Genomic DNA, 15,648 nt, shown 5'->3' on the forward strand with positions numbered 1-15,648 from the left:
GATATCCATAACCTCTTGTATGTAATAATCCCTATATACACTATTCATATGGATATCCAATACTATAACCTCTTGTATGTAATAATCCTCATTCTCATAATGAGAGGGAGATTTGGGTTGAGGTTGACAGTGTTCCCAAAGAATTTCTAATTCTTCATCTTTATCAAGTAACTGTTTATTTAAACAGGTTATTTCAGACTTTAAAGCCTCATTCTGGGTACTAGCAATTTTTAGCTGCTCATAGTGTTGTCTATCTTCAGCCAACTGGGCAGACGATAACTTCTCCTATATTAATTTATTATGTTTCAATTTATCTGTCAAAATCTTAAGGCATTCTGACCAAGCACTTGCAATATCTAACAATAGCCATATTAAGGCTGTGCTCTGCTTATTCTTATTTTTGGGCATTGTGGCATGGATATACTCAGATATCTTATTTTCCATACAATCAAAAGAATTTAAGTCTGCTGCGACATTAGGAACCCATGGATTATTTCCACAAACTGCTACAATCTCCAAAAGGTACTTTCTCTTCGTTCTTACTTTTAATTCTACTTTAGGGCTGGATTTATTAATACCACTGGGCTCTTTGAATCCCACGGTAATGGGGGACGGCGGTGAAGTGGGGGGGCGGTCCTGCGCTAGCCAGCAGCGATCGCACCTTCTCGGTACGATCGCTGCCGGCGTCATGCCAAATAACTACACCATAACAGGTGTAGTTATTCGGCATGAAACTGGCAGCAATAAAGGTGCATACCAATCCGCAAAGAAAATGACCCCCTTAGTGTCCATTTGATTCTTAACAAATGACACCTTCTGTTGCTACACAAAGCTAAAGTTAAATACACACACAGAATATTCTGTACTCAATAGGTTTTCTTATGCTCTATCCTGTTTTCTATAGATTAAAGAAAAATTCTTAACACGAACTAGATGGTCCCAAAATAAACAAATCTTCCCTTCACACTAAAAGATCAAGAAATACTCAAGCACAAATTAAAGGCTCATATAAACCTTTAACCTGGAATCTAGCATCCTTGTTGCCAATTTTGTTACAGGTTCAGACCGTGCACAATGGTATCCTGCCCAGGGGCTCTGACCTGGAGGGCTAATCTCATATAAACACACACAATTACTGGGATTATACCTGGGGGGCTTGAAACCAATATCTTATCCCCTACACAAATAGCCTCATGCAATTACTGGGATTATACCTGGGGGCTTAAACCCAGGAGTTTATCCCCTACACAAATAGCCACATGCAATTACTGGGATTATACCTGTGGGCTTGAACCCAGGAGTTGATTCCCAATACAAAGAGCCACACACAAACTTTCATTCAGTACATCACGGTTCCAGGTAAGAAAGTACATTTGAGCAATAGGAGGATAGAACAAATAAAATCAGATCATATAGAAAAAGTAATGGTAGATAACAATTACTACATAGATATAAAAAGCTTACATTTCCAAAGGATCAGCCGTACCATCACATCCAGGGTTCTCTCTCCCCTCTCTTTCTCGTCTCGCTGTCTCTCCTTATACACTACAAACGTTTGTGAAAGCAGTGGCATTCCTTCCCTCTGAGTTCTTATCAGATTTCAGACACAGCTGTGTGGCCTTCACTCTCTCTCTCAGGTTTTCTTATCATATATTTAGTGGACTAGCTAAATAAACAGACTCTTGCCTGTTCATAAACATTTCACAGTACAAGACAGTAAACAGGAGTTCACTCAGAAGCTGGCCTGTGGCCTTGTGTCTGGGTGAAAAGACTGAATCCATATGGCCTATCCTCTATATACATCTTCAGCAAAAGTAACAAAAAATGACTCCAACACCAATCCTCCCAGTTACACCCCCAGATCACCTCTAACTTATCCAGCTAAATTCTAGCCAGCTAACATTATCCACTAGAATTTAGTCAGATACATGCCCAGAGCTTCATTTAGATAACTTCTGAGTTATTCGCCTAAATGCTTTTGAATATGGACCTCATAGTTTATCGCTACAAAATCATTTTAGTATCAGCAACAACAGACATCAAACCATTAATGATTTCTGCGACTTAACCTCCCAGAACAAACTGGAACTGTAAAATTACCATAGAATAAAAATTTTCCCCCAGGAATTGCATTTAGAAGACTAACAGGAATGTTTTCTTCACCCATTTCTTTACACATACTGCATTTTGATTTCCCACAAAAAAAACTTACTTCCTCCCAATAGATCTAAAGTTAGCAATATATTACTATATAGTAGAAGTGGCTCTTAAGAAAACTGATTATATTCATTTTTCCCTTCACTCATTCACTTTCTAACCTCACCATTTCACTTATTTCAGACATATTACTGCATTTTCCCTTCACTTCCCTGTATACATTCATCCTTTTTTTTTGTTGTTGTTGTTTTTGTTTAAATGTGTTTATTCAAGAGTGGATATGAACATAGTTACATAACCAGAGAAACCAAATATACATATGAACAATTACATTTCAAAACCACCATATTCCCCTCTTATATAGATATTGAAGAAAAAGGAAGAGAAAGGGGTAGAGAACAGAGAGTAAATAAAAAGATAAGGGAAGAAAAAGGAAAGGAATAGCAGAGAAGAAAGAAGGCAGAGAGGTAGGACAGAGGAGAGGGAGAAAGAGGAAAAGGCTTGCAATGAGATAAACCAAGGAACTGGAAAAGCAACCACCAACCACCGCTAAGACAGTGAAGCTATTTGGTCATTGAGAGGCTTCCACACCCTACCCCAGGCAGAGCTCCGGAGTCTCAATGCGTGGATGAGACGATGGTGCAAGGAAGAGGGATTCAGTTTTGTTAGGAACTGGGGAACCTTTTGGGGAAGGGGGAGTCTCTTCCAAAGGGATGGGCTCCACCTTAACCAGGGTGGAACCAGACTGCTGGCGCTAACCTTTAAAAAGGAGATAGAGCAACTTTTAAACTAGAACAAAGGGGAAAGCAGACAGTCACTCAGCAGCGCATGGTTCGGAGAGAGGTATCTTCGAAGGATACTAATGATGCATTAGAATTAGGGCATCCCGACAGTGAGGTTCCAATAATTAGAAAAATAGTCCAAGTGCCTGTAACTAAAAACCCACCTGAGCTAAAAAATTCTAACTTATCCCTATCAATTAAAAAGCAGAATGAAAATACAAACAATAAACAAACTTTGAAATGTTTGTATGCTAATGCCAGAAGTCTAAGAAGTAAGATGGGTATAGCAGTGAATGATGACATAGACTTAATTGGCATCTCAGAGGCATGGTGGAAAGAGGATAACCAATGGGACAGTGCTATACCAGGGTACATGTAAATCATATTGACAATTTAATGGCATATATTGTAGCAATTTTCAAAGCCTCACTTAACAAGTAAAAATGACAGGAGTCAAGTGGCATCTTATAGACTAACAAATTTATAAAAGCATGAGCTTTCAAGGACAGAGTCCACTTCATCAAGAGGCAAATTTTATAAAACTACGCGCGTGCGTACTTTTGTTCGCACACCAAGCGCAAACAAAAGTACGCCGGATTTCAATAGATACGCGCGTATCTGTTAAAATCCAGGGTCAGCACGCGCAAGGCTGCCCAAAATCGGCAGTCTGCGCACGCCGAGCTGCACAGCCTGCCTCCGTTCCCTCCGAGGTCGCTCCAAAATCGGAGCGGCCTCAGAGGGAACATTCCTTCCACCCCCCACACCTTCCCCTCCCTTCCCCTACCTAACCTACCCCCCCAGCCCTATCTAACCCCCCCCCCCCCACCTTTGTTGCAAAAGTTACGCCTGCCCAGGCAGTCGTAACTTGCATGCGCCAGGCCGGCTGCCAGCGCGCCATGTTCCATTCCGGGGCTGGTCCGGAGGCCACGGCCCCGCCCCCGGGCTGGAACCACGCCCACAGCCCTGCCCCCGGAATGCCCCCGATGATGCGCCGGTTGCGTCACGCCCCCGACATGCCCCCCGATGATGCACCAGCCGAGACACGCCCCCGACACACCCCCCGGAAAGCCCCGGGTCTTACGCGCCTCCCGGGGCTTTGCGTGCACGGCAGCCTATGCAACAGAGGCTTGGCACGCGCAGGGGGGGTTTGGGGTAGGTTTTCGGGGGTTACACACGTATCCTACGCGTGTAACCCTTTGAAAATCTACCCCCAAATGTACAAGAGATTTTGAAGTAATGTACAAGATTCTGTCCTCAAAAGCTCATGCTTTAATAAATTGGTTAGTCTATAAGGTGCCATTCAACTACTGTGATTTTTGCTACACCAGTCTAACATGGCTATCCCTCTAAAGATTTAACATGTAAAGTGCATTTACACATGTAAAACCCAGATTTAAGCATGTAAATACTTTTGAAAATTACCCCCATGTTAGTATGTTTTTCTCCCTATGTTATCTTTTATGACTTACACCTATAATGTAGAACATATTCCCATATACAGTCCCTACTATATCATGCCATAGGAGCCAACTTTTCAAAATGATTGAGAATACGAAACTCAATACAGATAACCCCTCCCTAGACACTGGGAAGTTTACTCAGTATTGGGGGTGTTCAATCACCCACAGCACTCACAGAGCTGGCACTACTGCATCATGCATTTTTAAGCCTTCCAAAATCTCAGACAAAGCCATGATCAGTAATAAAGCTCAGTATTTAAAGTCAAGAAATATATTGACTAATATTTGTAAAGAGCCCCATTGGGATCCCTACAAAGATATGGCCTTCTAAAAGGGTCATGCACTTAGAGGAAAGAGAGGAAGGAACCATGGCATGGTTGTTACTGCACCCCCACATGAGGCTGCTGGGATGGGCTGATACTCCTGGTATAACAGCAGGTGTATGTGTGGATTTTGCTTATGATAAGGAAGGATCTTTTCTGTTCATTTCTTGTTAATTGGCCCTGAGCCTTAGGGTAAGCTGCCCTAGAAGAAGTAAGGATGTTTTTTATCTTAATCTCACACCCAGTGAGTACTAAATTTACTCCAAAGTGAAAAGTATTGATAAAGAAGGCATAGAGAAAATTTGAAAAGAAGCTTGCCCTGGAAGTAAAAGGTCATAATAAAAACTTTTTCAAGTACGTTCAAAGCAAAAAGCCTGTGAGGGAGTCAGTTGGACCATCAGATGATCAAAGGATAAAAGGGGCCCCAAGAGAGAACAAGGCCATAGCAAAAGACTAAGGGCCGGATTTTAAATGCCCTGTGCGCGTAAATCCAGCCGGATTTACACGCGCAGGGCTTTCGCGCGCCAGGGTGCCTATTTTGCATAGGCCGCCGGCGCGCACACAGCCCCGGGACACGCGTAAGTCCCGGGACTTCGTAAAAGGGGTGGGGGAGGGGGCGTGTCCGGGGCATGTCCGGGGTCAGGGGGCAGTTCGGCGCCGGGACCGGGGGCATGGCGCCGGCCTGGGGGCGTGGTCGAGGCCTCCGGACCAGCCCCCAGGTCAGGTGATGGCGCGCCAGCAGCCCGCTGGCGCGCGCAGATTTACATCTGCTTTCAGCAGGCGTAAATCTGCCAACAAAAGGTGGGGGGGGGTTAGATAGGGCCGGAGGGGTGGGTTAGGTAGGGGAAGGGAGGGGAAGGTGCGGGGGGGTGGAAAGAAAGTTCCCTCCGAGGCCGTTCCGATTTTGGAGTGGCCTCGGAGGGAACAGGCAGCGCGTGCCGGGCTCGGCGCGGGCAGGTTGCACAAAGGTGCACCCCCTTGCGCGCGCCGACCCCGGATTTTATAAGATACGCGCGGCTATGGTCAAAATGGTAGAAACTGTTATAAAACACAAAATTACTGAACATACCGATAGTCATAGTTTAATGGGAGAAAGTCAACATGGATTTAACAGTGGAAGTTTTGCCTCACCAGTCTGTTACATTTTTCTTGACGGTATAGATAAACATATGGATAAAGGTCAGGCAGTTGATATTGTGTATTTGGATTTTCAGAAAGTGTTTGACATTTATGAGAGACTCCTGAGGAAATTAAGAAAGAGGCAATGTCCTATTATGGATCGGGAACTGGTTAAAAAAATAGAAAACAGAGAGTAGGGCTAAATAGTCAATTTTCTCAGTGGAGAAAGGTGAATAATGGAGTGCCCCAGAGATCTATACTGGGACCAATGCTTTTTAACATATTTATAAATGACCTGAAAATAGGAACAACTAGTGAGGTTACCAAATTTGCAGATAACCCAAAGTTTTTCAGTTGCTAAATCACCAAAGAGTTGTGAGAAATTGCAAGAGAGCCTTAGAAGACTGGGAATCCAAATGGCAGATGACATTTAATGTGGACAGGTGCAAAGTGAAGCACATAGGGAAGAGGAATCCAAATTATAGCTTCACAATGCAACGTTTCACATTGGAAGTCACCACCCAGGAAAAGTATCTAGGCGTCATCTTGGATAATATGTTGAAATCCTCTGCTCAATATTCAGCAGAAGCCAAGAAAGCAAATTGAATGCTAGGGATTATTAGGAAAGGCTAACCAGCTCATCAGTGGCCTCCATATGCCAGCCCGCACCATTGACCAAGGGAGCGTAGTAATAAGTAAGTAAAGCAATACTAATGGTATTAACCAGTGCAGTAGGTCCTCAAATTCCTGGCTAATGGCCATCAAGGGTCCCATTAACCCGATCCATATAACGAATTAATGGAGACCATATTCTATAGAACTTAGATATGGTATCACGGCGAATTGCAGTCAGTTTCTCCATATACCATATGTGTCTCAATTTATGACATAGCTGGGATAAGCTCAGTGGATCTACAGACTTCCAATGCGCTGCAATTAACAGTCTAGCGGCTGTCTTAAGGAATATAAACAGTTTATGGGGTTCATCTTCTAAGACGGGATACTGAACCCACAATAGCCAATACTCTGCCTGTAGTGGAATCATAACCCTCAAAACGGCTTCGACCATTTGTTGACATAGCACCTAAATTTGTTGGATCCTGGGACACTGCCACCACATATGCCAGAAGGTGCCAAGCTGGAGGCATTTCTGCCAACATAATGGGGATCTACCCAGCATCCAGTGTGCCACTCGAGTTGGAGAATAGTGCCAACGATACAGTAACTTGTAACGGTTTTCCATCATAGATGCTGACATAAAAAACCGTCCTAATGTCTGAAAGCACTCCTCCCACTTGTCCTCACTCCACTGAGCACCAAGGTCCTTTCCCCAAGCCACCACATGGGAGGCTCTCCCCTTTGCACTACTATTAAGCAGCTGATACATTTTTGAAATACTTTTTTGTACCCTGCCTGCCAGGATACAGTAGCCTTCAAAATCGAGCGGGGCATTTGTAGGTCCCTCTTGGGGCCCTGTGTAATCATGAAATTGCATCTGAGTTGACGATAAAAATATTAATTTATACGAGCACCATGTCAACAATAAATTTTAAATTTTATGATTTTTTTAATTTTCAAAACAGAAACCCATTATCCATATACCAGGTATGAGTATGATAGACCTTCATACCACCCCACGGTCTCTCGGGCATGTCTGCTCCTTGTTTAAACCGCTAACGGGGTCATCTTTAATCATTGGTCTTTACTCAACCTATATTTGCTTTTCCTTTTTTTTTTATATTTTTTCCTTTTTTTTCAAAGTAGAGGTAACCTTAGTAGGAGGTATCTCCCGCACCACGACGACGTAATGAAAACGCTCACGGATTAGTAAGTTTATCCCTGAAGCAAGCTAAGGCAAGTGGAACCCCAAGAATGTGGTTGTGATAGTGCTTTGTTTTTTCAGAATAACCTCTACATGAAACAAAGAATATCCCTATTCTATTAGCAACGGAGAGTGAACCCAATATCAGAGAGGTTCCTGAGGCAGCTGGGACGTGAAACGTGATCACGTCGGTTCCTGAGGCAGCTGGGATGCAAAACGTGATCACGTCGAACTGTACTCTGATATCAGCTAAAGGAAAGTATCCTGAACTTACTTCTTTTGGGCGAAATAATGAGAATTTCAATATTTGCTTAAGAGAAGCATCTTGAATATATTTTATATTAACAAAAAAACTTTGAAAAAAAAAGTAAAAAATATTTTAAAAAAAGGAAAAGCAAATATAAGTTGAGTAAAGACCAATGATTAAAGATGACCCCCGCTAGTGGTTTAAACAAGGAGTAGACATGCCCAAGAGACCGTGGGATGGTATGAAGGTCTATCAAACTCATACCTGGTATATGGATAATGGATTTCTGTTTTGAAAATTTAAAAATCAGAAAATTTAAAATTTATTGTTGACATGGTGCTCATATAGATGAATTTGTGCATATGCCAGGAAATCCTCATTCGGTAGGGCATACGTGAGTTGTAAATCAGAAAATGGAACCATCCCTTGTTTCCATAATTGACCCAGATTAGTCAAGCCTCGAGCCTCCCATTTTTTAAAAACTACATTCTGCTTCCCATAGGAAAGTCCCTAAAAGATTGTATATGTGAGAGCTCTGAATATTGCTTTACACCTAATAATTTAGGTTTCCACTTTTCCATATATTAAGGGTCGTTTGAAGGCTCGGAGGCATCGAGGCGAGTTCCCGTGTGTTATGACTTATGGGCCAAAATATGGCCTGTAGAGGGAATACTCCTATTAAGGTTTGCTCGATCACTACCCACTGTTTTGGGGAGGCATAATTGTGGCTATCCAATATATGCTTTAATTGAGCGGCTACATAATAGTGCATCAGGGAGGGCAGTCCCAGGCCTCCAGCTTTGCAGGGTTGATAAAGTACCTGACGTACCACCCAAGGCGGGCGCTTGTGCCACACAAAAGCAAAGAGCTTGCGCTGGAGTGGTCATAGTACCTTCTCCATAAGAAGGCAGGGGAGCACTTGAAAAAGGTAACTAATTTTGGGCAGTTTGTTCATTTTAATTGAGGCCATCCACCCAAACCATGATAATTGCAGCCTCTCCTACTTATCCAGTTCCCCCAAAAGAGATTTAATCAGGGGGCTATAGTTCTGATGAACCAGATGTTCAAGATTTAAATCTAAGTTTATCCCCAGGTATCGGATGGGGCCCTGTGTCCATCTATAGGGAAGTGCCTGTTTTGCAAACCTCAATAGGTCCGGAGAAAAATGTACTAGAAGAATCTCCGATTTATCCAGATTAACACGAAAACCCGAGAGCCTCCCATACCGTTCAATCATGGACATCGCAGCTGGGACAGAAACTAGAGGGGTTTCAGAGTGATAGGATAACATCATCAGCGTAGAGAGTGATCTTGTACTGGTGCCCTCCACAGCTAACCCCCTTAATGTCCCTGGCCCTATGAACTGCCTCTACCAGAGGCTCCAAACTAAGAGTAAAAAGGAGGGGAGACAATGGGCAGCCCTGCCGAGTACCCATTTTAATTGGAAAATTAGCAGTATATCCATGGTTGATCTTTAAACATGCTAGGGATCACAGTACAGCTCCCGCACCCAGGTGGAAAAAGTCTCCCCAAGGCCCACCTTGGTTAGGACTGCGAACAAGAAGGGCCAATATACCCTGTCAAAGGCTTTCTCCACATGAAGTATCATAAATACGACTGGGTTCTTATTCACTTTTGCGATATAAATTAAATCTAATAATTTCCGGATATTATCCACCGTTGCATTGCCAGGAATAAATCCCGCCTGATCAATGTGTATCAGGTATCCTATCCTTTCCCTTAACTGCAGAACCAATATTTTAGCGAGGATTTTAAGATCGATATTTATGAGAGATATGGGCCTATAAGAGGCACAGTTATCACTATCCTTCCCAGGCTTCGGGAGTAAGGTAATCTACGCTACATTACCATAAGGGTGACCCCCATCTGGTATTCTATTAAACATGGTCGCTAGTGGGGTTCTCAAGATGGTTCGGTATTTTTTATAAAACAGGGGTATAAACCCATCCAGGCCCGGGACTTTCCAGCCTTTAGATCCTTAATTGCCCAGTCCACTTCCAAGGGGGAGATCGGTTTACTGATCGTTACCTGCTCTGAGTCAGACAGGCAGGGCAATGGTACATTAATCAAATAAGAATCTATATCCTCCTCAGTAGGTTCCATCTCCGGCGTGTATAGCTCCTCATAGTAAGCCTGAAAACAGCTTCGAATAGCCGCCTGGTTCAACAATAGGGCACTGGAGGCGTTCTTGATACTATATATTAAAGCCCATATCCGTCGAGTCTACAGTCTCCTGGCCAGCAATTTGCTATTTTTGTTACCAAATTCGTAATTCCTTTGTTGTAACAGGTCTAAGGCATAAGCTATACGTTCTGCATCTAATGCCGCAATCGCCTCCCTCTTTTGAGTCACCCTACGTATGGGGATACTTCCAGGATTACGTTTATGACGCTCTTCTAGATCCCTGTGTTCACTCATCATTAGCTCACGATGGGCCTATTGTTGTTTCTTACGAAAGGAGGCAAGACCAATACAATGGCCCCTTATGGCCACCTTCATATCTTCCCAAATCGCTATGGGGGATTCCCCTACCACACCATTAATGGAAAAATATTCCTCCAGGGCCTCAGCAATACGTTCACAATAAACTGGGTCTTTTAAAAGAGAGTCATTTAATCACCAAAACTTGCGGCCTCCATCACTTAACAGTAGTGTAGTTGACCAGCTAACTGGAGCATGGTCAGACCAGGTGATAGATTCTATATCTTCTGAAAGGGTGCCACCGATCAAATCCTTGGTAACCAGGATATAATCAATAGGGATGTGCAACAGGAACGGATTCGTCCCATTCGGTATTCGTATTCGTCGGGACCCAAATCCGTTGCATCCGTTCTTGGGGGACCCCGATCGTTCATTAGTTACATATGTTTTCGTTTCCCAAAAATCCTCATCCCAACCCTTTAAATTTAATTAACTACAACCCCCCACCCTCCTGACCCCCCCAAGACTTGCCAAAAGTCCCTGGTGGTCCAGCGGGGGTCCGGGAGCGATCTCCTGCACTCGGACCATCGGCTGCCGGTATTCAAAATGGCGCTGATAGCCTTTGCCCTTACTTTATCACAGGGGCTACCGGTGCCATTGGTCGGCCCCTGACACATGGTAGGAGCAATGGTCGGCTGGCGCCATCTTGTGCTCCTACCATGTGACAGGAGCTGACCAATGGCACTGGTAGCCCCTATGACAGAGTAAGGGCAAAGGCTATCAGTGCCATTTGGAATACCAGCAGCCAACAGCCCGAGTGCAGGAGATCGCTCCAAGACCCCCGCTGGACCACCAGGGACTTTTGGCAAGTCTTGGGGAGGTCAGGAGTCCGTCCCCCAAGGTCCGCAAACCACTTGTCAAAATCATTTTTGGTAAGGAAATGCAGCATTGTAGCCCCCTCTTTATCACTGCACGGTGACTCCGGCCATTCGGCACCATCTTGCCCGGCCACCTCCGATCCCAAAGCCACGAAAAGGGACCCCGACGAATCATAAGAATACTGCCCTAAATCAACGGGCTTTTTTCGGTCAGCCATGTCGGGCTTCGTTCGAGCAAGCCCTGGGGGCTGCTCTTTATGTGCTCAGGAAAAAGCTGGAAAAACGGCAGCGGGGGAAGCGGAGAGTCAGAGCTAGACGTCCATAGCGCTCAGTGACGTCACTTCCTTCTCCACTGCAAGTATTTTTGAAACTCGAAGGCAGGTGCCAGTACATTCTGGCTGCTGATATTGTGAAACTGGTAACCAGAAAGAGCTAGCCCACAAGCTTTGAAAATTCTCACTGTGCCTTTTAAATATGTGGCACCGTTGCCCAGTCTCTGGGGCCTTGAACTGTGGCAGGTTCATGGAAAGCAAATTTGTCACATTTCAAAAAGGTTCCAGCTAAGCAGAAAATCACTACTAGGCTTACTGATTTTAGTATTTTTTCTCAGTGAGTAGATTTCTCACATGTCTATCTTTAGTACACTCTACAAACCCCCAACACTTTTCACACTCTTAAAAGGATCTGAGAACTGGGTGCACCCCCTTACCTTGATAATGGAATCTGAAGGCACCAGGAGAGGTTGCATGGTAACTCTGGAAGTGGATCAGGATGCGGTTGGTAGGGCTGCGGATCACCTGACCCTCGACCATCAGGGACTCATTGGCTAGGACTAAGGGCTTGTCTCCTCCCAGACCCTCCACTGTCAACGAATCTTCTTTAGAGAGATTCAGGCTTTGCACCTAACACAAAAGCAAGAAAGATAGATTCTCTACAACATTTCATTAAATTTCTAGAGAAATTGAAAAGACAGGCATTAGGATACAGAATAATTCATCTCCAGGACTGGATGGCTTAGAGATTTGGCACAAAGATACAGCTCCTTTTTATGGCCTGGAAGTATAAACCCAATAATAATAATGGGAGATTCCAGTTATCCCAATATGAACTGGATAAATGTCTCATTAAGGCATGCAGGGAGGGAGGTTAAGTTTCTAGATAATATAAAAGACTGCTTCATGGAGCAGCTGGTCCTTGAACCAGTGTGGAGGATGAAGGGGGATGTCACTACTTTAAATTAGTTCTTGGTGGAATGAGGGACCTAGTGCATGGAGTAATGTGGTGGAGATACTTGGTAACGGTGATCATAACACAATCAAATTTGACAAAATCACTGAGGGAGAATAATAAAGCCGCTACAGTAGCACTTAATTCTAATAAGGGAGACTATGAGAAAATGAGAAAATTAGTTAGATGGACACTAAAAGGAGCAGTAACAAGAGTTAAACGTGCTTATGAGGCATGGCTGTTTGGAAGCCTAGATAAAATGTATTCTACAAGCAAAAAAGGTTAAAAGAAGAATAAACACCTGTCAGCATGGCTAAATGGCATTGTGAAAGAGGCTATTAAAGCTTAAAGATATCATTTGAAAAAATGGAAAGCAGAAGCTAATGAAGAAAAGAGAATAAGCACTGGCAAATTATATGCAAACATTGATAATGCAGGCCAAGAGAGAGACTTGTCAAAGAAACAAGAACCAATAATAAAACTTTTCCAAGTATAGAAAAAAATAAGAAGCCTGTAAGACAGTCAGCGGGACCATTAGATGACCTGAAGGGGATGGGTAAAAGGGACACTCAGGGAAGGATATCACAGAACATAAGAAAATAAGAAAAACTAACTAAATTCTCGACTTCACTGCGGGGGATGTTGGAGAGATCCTGTGAATATAATACAAATAAAATATAACAAAAATAGAAAAACCAAACAACCAGAAACTCAGCATAATCAAGCTTCCTGCTGTACATCCATTTCAGACAATTAGCACTTATACATAACATAAGCCTGCTGAAATGAGAATGTTTATCGTTTTTAAAGCCTTCTTAAAAGACCATGTGTGCTCAAGCATCTGTACGGAATCCAGAAAACCTCCTAAAAAATGAGGGCCTGCTATAGAGAAGACCTTATCTCTGGTCTCAGCCGTACGAGTTGATGGAATTTCAAACATACTGCATGGGACGATGGGTTTATAAGCATGGTGCATAGCATTGACACAAACAGTAACCTATGAATCAACATCGCTATCTTATATTTGATTCTCCACTGAAATGGTAACCAGTGGAGTGAGCAGTTTACCAATTAGAATCTGTACAGCAGAATTCTGAACTATTTGAAGTGAACGTATAGCAGACACAGGCAGACCGAGGGAAACTAAATTACAATTATCCAAATATGCAAGAACAAGCACTTGCCAAATTGTACGAAAATCATGAGGATATAAACTTGGTCTCAGACTCCTCAAAATGTGTAATTTATAAAATTCTGTTCCAATCGTACATTCTATAAGAGAGCGCTTTGAGAGGTTCTGCCCAAGATAAGCCCTAGGTTTCAAATCTGTGTTGCTAAGGTAATGGTATGACCCTCAAACGTAAATATAGTGGGTGAAACATTCAAAGGAAATAGACCCAGAATCATTAGTTTGGTTTTTACAATGTTAAGTGTAAGGCTATGAAAAAATAGCCATTGTTTGATGGAGGAAAGACATACAGTAAAGTGATAAAGTTAAATCGAGCCAACCATGATGATCTCTCCTGTATACAGTAAAGTGATAAAGTTAAATCGAGCCAACCATGATGATCTCTCCTGTATAAAGAACTTTATGTCATCAGCTTATCTGAAACACCCAGCCCAGCTAGAGGTTTACATAAGGGGATAAGATAGATATTAAATAATGTGGCTGAGAGGTCCGACCCCTTTGGAGCCTGGATACTATGGGATTCCAAGAAGATATTGCCAAACCAATTCATACTTCCTGAACTTGCTCAGATAGAAATGATTGAAACCAATCAAGTACCATAACCAGAAATTCAGAGATTCATCAAGCTGGATAACAGGACCTGATGATCAAGAATACCGAATGCGAGTGTAATGTTGAGCAGCATCATTACGTAACTAACCCTTCATTGAAACCATGATATACACAGTATCCAGGGTAGACAGTAATAACATCTCTGTAGTATGGTGAGTCTTAGAGCTGAACTGCTGTTGATCCAAGATGGAATTTAGTTCAAGTGGAATGAACCTCTGCTGGGTTTACGATACCATGAAGTAGGCTCAGGAATTGAACAGTGACCATTGGATGGCAGTGTCACTGAGCTATCTGGCTTGCCAACACAGAATCTTTCACCCCTAGGACTGGATGTCTCAGGGGATAGAGTGTGGGACAGACATAGAAGATCCCTGGTGGCTAGAAGATAAGAAACCTGGTAACCTGTGGTAACGTTTGGTGTAACATTTCTGCATGGGGGTAACCTGCACGGAGCAGCAGTTACAAACCTAAACAATTTGCTGGGCAGACTGGATGGACCAGTTGTTACTATGAGCACAGGAATACAGAGCCTTTCACCTCTAGAACATGATGTCTCAGAGGACATTATTATACACATTATACAGTGGCTTTTCTATTTATTGCTCTAAATGAAACAGAATTATGAGAAATCTATCCATTTTGGGGGGATGATGTCAATGATGTAAGTATTTGAGCAGCTACGTGTATGTATATAGATACAAAGATAGATAGATATGGATATACAGAGGAAAACTAAAGCACTTTTATCCTAATGATGGATCTCTAGCAGGTCCAAAACATTGTTATATTTTATGGGAAATCAAAAATTTATATTCTACATATTCTAGTCATAATTTGTTTTGATGATATTAAGTTTATGGATGTGTGGGTTTCCAACTCCAAGGCTTCGTCCTTCCACACTATGTACTTAGTTACAACAAACTCTGATATCTTTGAGCAAGCAGTAATTATAATAATAATTTTCACAGGACTTCAGAGCCTTTCCCCCTAGGACTAGATAGCTCTAGGAAAGCACTGTGCCTCTCTTACCTGCAGCTCAATGCCGTAGCCCAGGTAGACAGTGACAGTATAAGTGCAGTCCAACCCACCATAGTAGTTGGCGCCTGAGTAGTCAGGTGACTCGATGTATCCCTCCGGGTCTGTAATGTTACTGTTGCAGAGCACTTAGGAGAGAGGGAAGGGCTGCATCAGAAACAAAACATCTATTGCATTGAAACAAGTCCCTGTGTACACACATAGTTTCTCTTTCAGGAGGTGTCTGTGTAGGGGGGGTGCTAGCCATGGGCTCACCGGGATCGTGTTCAGAATCTGTTGGGCAGTGCCTCAAATCTCAACCTGTCCTGTTTACTCTTCCACAGGGTACAGGAAGGAAGAGCCTGGAAAAAGGGAG

General features: G+C 43.1%; 1 protein-coding gene across 1 annotated transcript in view; it reads right to left on the reverse strand.

Annotated features, from left to right (window-relative positions):
• The window catches only part of SEZ6L2 (seizure related 6 homolog like 2), a 246,662-nt gene that overhangs the window by 174,901 nt on the left and 56,113 nt on the right, over positions 1 to 15,648 (reverse strand). The window contains exons 4-5 of the mRNA XM_029606956.1: positions 15,288 to 15,421; positions 11,940 to 12,132 (exon numbers count right to left, since the gene is read on the reverse strand). Of these exons, the coding sequence (XP_029462816.1) occupies positions 11,940 to 12,132; positions 15,288 to 15,421 (327 nt within the window). The remainder of the gene's footprint in view (positions 1 to 11,939; positions 12,133 to 15,287; positions 15,422 to 15,648) is intronic.

Source organism: Rhinatrema bivittatum, chromosome 6, assembly GCF_901001135.1.
Source record: "Rhinatrema bivittatum chromosome 6, aRhiBiv1.1, whole genome shotgun sequence".
Taxonomy (NCBI): Eukaryota; Metazoa; Chordata; class Amphibia; order Gymnophiona; family Rhinatrematidae; genus Rhinatrema; species Rhinatrema bivittatum.